The sequence below is a fragment of the Silene latifolia genome, chromosome Y (genome assembly GCF_048544455.1).
Source record: "Silene latifolia isolate original U9 population chromosome Y, ASM4854445v1, whole genome shotgun sequence".
NCBI lineage: Eukaryota > Viridiplantae > Streptophyta > Magnoliopsida > Caryophyllales > Caryophyllaceae > Silene > Silene latifolia.
Genome location: NC_133538.1, coordinates 183,213,963 through 183,217,248, shown reverse-complemented (window position 1 = coordinate 183,217,248; position 3,286 = coordinate 183,213,963). Strand labels below are relative to the sequence as shown.

Sequence of the window (3,286 nt, the reverse complement as noted above, 5' to 3'; positions counted from 1 at the left end):
CACCTAAAACAATTATAATCAACAATCATCACACATATAATGACCAAACCCTAAACTCCCAAATTAACCCAAAACAATAATTAGGGCAAAACCCTAAAAGACAACTTAATGAGACTCATGAAATCAGAGACTTACCGACATAATCGACGCAAGGCAAGATTCGTTAGACTCACGAACAATCCACGCAAATGAGAGGGAGATTGGAGAGGATTAGAGTTACGTTGTGTAGTTTAGGTTTTGTAAAATGTTTTAGAAACTGTAAAAATGCGTCTCAATATAACTCTAATCCTTTCTAAATCAACCGCGGAAAATATTACCCGTCAGACCGGATACTCGGTCTAGTATAGAGTATACTCGGCCGAGTATCCTCTACTCGGTCGAGTATTACCCATACTCGGCCGAGTATTCCTGGGCAGTAGCCAAACAGAATACCCAACACACTTTACTCGACCGAGTAGGCCATACTCGGTCGAGTACCAGCCTATAAAATCTGTAGTGTTACAGTTATAAAGTCGGTTGACGGGATGAGACTAAAACTCGTATAAGATCTTTGGCGATAGGATACCCAATTCCCCTCTAATACAATGTTAGAGGCTGAGTTCAATGTGGAAGGCCTATTGTTAAGAGATTGAAGCACACAATAATTTATATCTCGAGGTGTGTGCTTAGACTTGCATGGTGTAAGGTTGATCTTTTGAAAAAGTGTGTTTGTAAGGACACTATGAAACGAATCAACCTATATGAACATGAAGTACAGCCGCTTCAAGGGAGTATGGGTTTGACTGCTGATATGTTCATGAATAGATATGGGACAATAGGCTTGTAAATAAGTGTCTGTTTATGTAATTTTTAGAAGTAAATTAGTTTATGTGTGAGTTATCTTCATGTATTCAAAATGGGTAGAAAGGGTTCAATGCTTAGTCACACCCCGATACTAGAATATTTGGAATGTGTAATTTCACTAAGTGGAAATTCAATCTTCGTGACATTTCCATTTATGCATAAATTGGTATGTTTGTTAGCTGTTTAATCTTGTATTACGCTTAAATGGGGGAGGATTGTTGGTGATTTAAGAGTAATTACCGGTTCATTTGGCGTAATTAAGATTGGTTCATAGATGGGTAATTTCTAAATAATGTAATGCGAGTTCGGGAAGTACGGAGTGTACACTCGCTTAATTATTTACGGGATTACGGTATAGTTTTAGGTTCGAATAACTATGAAGGGGGTCTCACTACTCGGATTTTTAATTATTTGTATCCGGAATTTCTGAAGAGTTGTAACTCTTCAGAAATACATCTCCCTGTACCCTGTTTTGTCATTATAAATAGACAAAGGGATGAGAAGAAAAAGTTACAGTAAAACAAGATCTTCTACTGCATCAAAGAACATATAACATTCTACACAAAATATTTCTATATTACGTCTCTGATTTTTGTGCCAAAAATCAGAGGGCACCGTCTTATCTCAGTAGAAAGTTCGATTATACCCAGGCACTGTTAAGGGTCGAATTATTCTATTAGGAAAGCATAGCGATTCGGTGCGGTTTTATTGTCAATTCCTGTTTGTGCATACTCAATATCTAACAGCGTGTCTATTATTTCAGACAAAAAAAAAGATGTGGGCTCCCCGTCAGCCATTATCACGCCATTTAAGCTACCCTAATTCACCCTCGGTAAAGTATGTTGTATACTTAGAAGGTCCATTCGACCGACTAGGCCTTACACGAACTTTCCACCTCATGACGTCGTATTTTGGCAACTCGCTTGGTCCATTCGACTGAGTGAGCACAAAAGCGAGAGATACCCTCGGGTATTTTAATGTCGTGAGTACCCAATTTTCAACCCGTAAACCTAACCATAGATCCCGTAGAACTTTTGATTAGGACAATACGTGATTGACATGCATAAATTTTTTTTTTTTGATAAAATGTGAGTATATATATCAAAAATATAGGATTTACATGAAAAGCAAATCCTTAATTATATAAGGTTCTTATGGCATAGCCAAGATACATCATTAGCATTCAAATTCTCCCTCCCTCTTCCTCTAATTCTAGCCTTCATGCTATCATTTAGTTGCAAAACAACCTGTCTAGGATGCATTAAGACCATATCATTCCTGCATTTGTTCCTCTGGAACCAGATAGCATATAGTGCCCCCAAGAACAAGGCAATCTGAACTCCTTTCTGGACAACTGTGCCTCCTCTATTAGCCCACCACATAAGATCAACTGTCATAGGAAAGCTACATCCAGTGGTCTGCTGCATTGCCTGCATCACACGTCTGCTGTACTGGCAATCAAAGAACAGATGAGCCAAGGACTCATCAGCTTGGCCACATAAAGTACAGCAAGCATCAACATCCATCCCATAAGTTATCAGCTTATCCACCGTATTCATAGCTTCATGTGCCACTAACCATCCCAAGAACTGATGCTTAGGGCATACCCAACTGTTCCACACAACCTTACTCCAGCAAACAGATGGACTAGCATTCCTGAGCCACTCATAGCAGCCACTAGGAGTGTACCCCGTGGGTTGAACCACCCACACCCCATCCACAAATCCCTGAGCCAAGTCTTGCTTAACCTTACAAATCCTCCTCCAAACCCAGCTAGAGTTAGTTGAAGGATTGTACTCAAACCAGTCCCTCCCTCTGAGATGATTACATTGTACCCACTGCACCCATATGGAGTCTCTCTTCTCTGCAATCCAGTTCACCAGACGACCCACCATTGCTTTGTTCCACACCTCCTGATTCTTCAGGCCTAATCCTCCTTCTTCCTTAGGCTTACAAATTTTTTCCCAAGCCACTAAAGGGACCCTCCTATATTCTGTACCATTTTCCCATAGAAAGTTTCTACAGATGGCTTCTATGCTCTTAATAATGCCCTTTGGGAGGACAAACATCGAGGCCCAGTAAGAGTGCAGGGTATTTAGGACTGACTTAACCAACACAAGCCTGCCTGCATAAGAAAACTTCCTTGCTCCATAGTTATGAATCCTTGCACAAATTTTCTCAATGCATAAAATTTTGTACTCTGTAAATTCTATCTTGTGTTTTATAGACATGCTAGAAATCTCCGTAAATTATACACTAATGAAAAAGAGTCAAATTCCGCCAATGCACGTGATTATGCATGTGTGTGTCAAGAGATTTTCTTTTTTTTACTAATTACTCGTATAATATATTATAGGTATTTGTGAATTCATGTACATATTAACGTGTCTGTTCTTTATCGACGTCAATCCTTGTATTGCATGCAAGTATAATGCTTAAGTAA

General features: G+C 39.3%; 1 protein-coding gene across 1 annotated transcript; it reads right to left on the bottom strand.

Annotated features, from left to right (window-relative positions):
• Window positions 1-1,982: 1,982 nt before the first annotated feature.
• Window positions 1,983-3,074, bottom strand: LOC141629574 (uncharacterized). The gene has a single exon (XM_074442551.1). It carries the CDS (start codon window positions 3,072-3,074, stop codon window positions 1,983-1,985), a length of 1,092 nt encoding a protein of 363 aa, XP_074298652.1.
• Between the last annotated feature and the right edge of the window lie 212 nt (window positions 3,075-3,286).

Excerpts from the sequence above, each read along its gene's own strand:
- LOC141629574 (XM_074442551.1), bottom strand. The coding sequence starts at position 3,074 with ATGTCTATAAAACACAAGATAGAATTTACAGAGTACAAAATTTTATGC.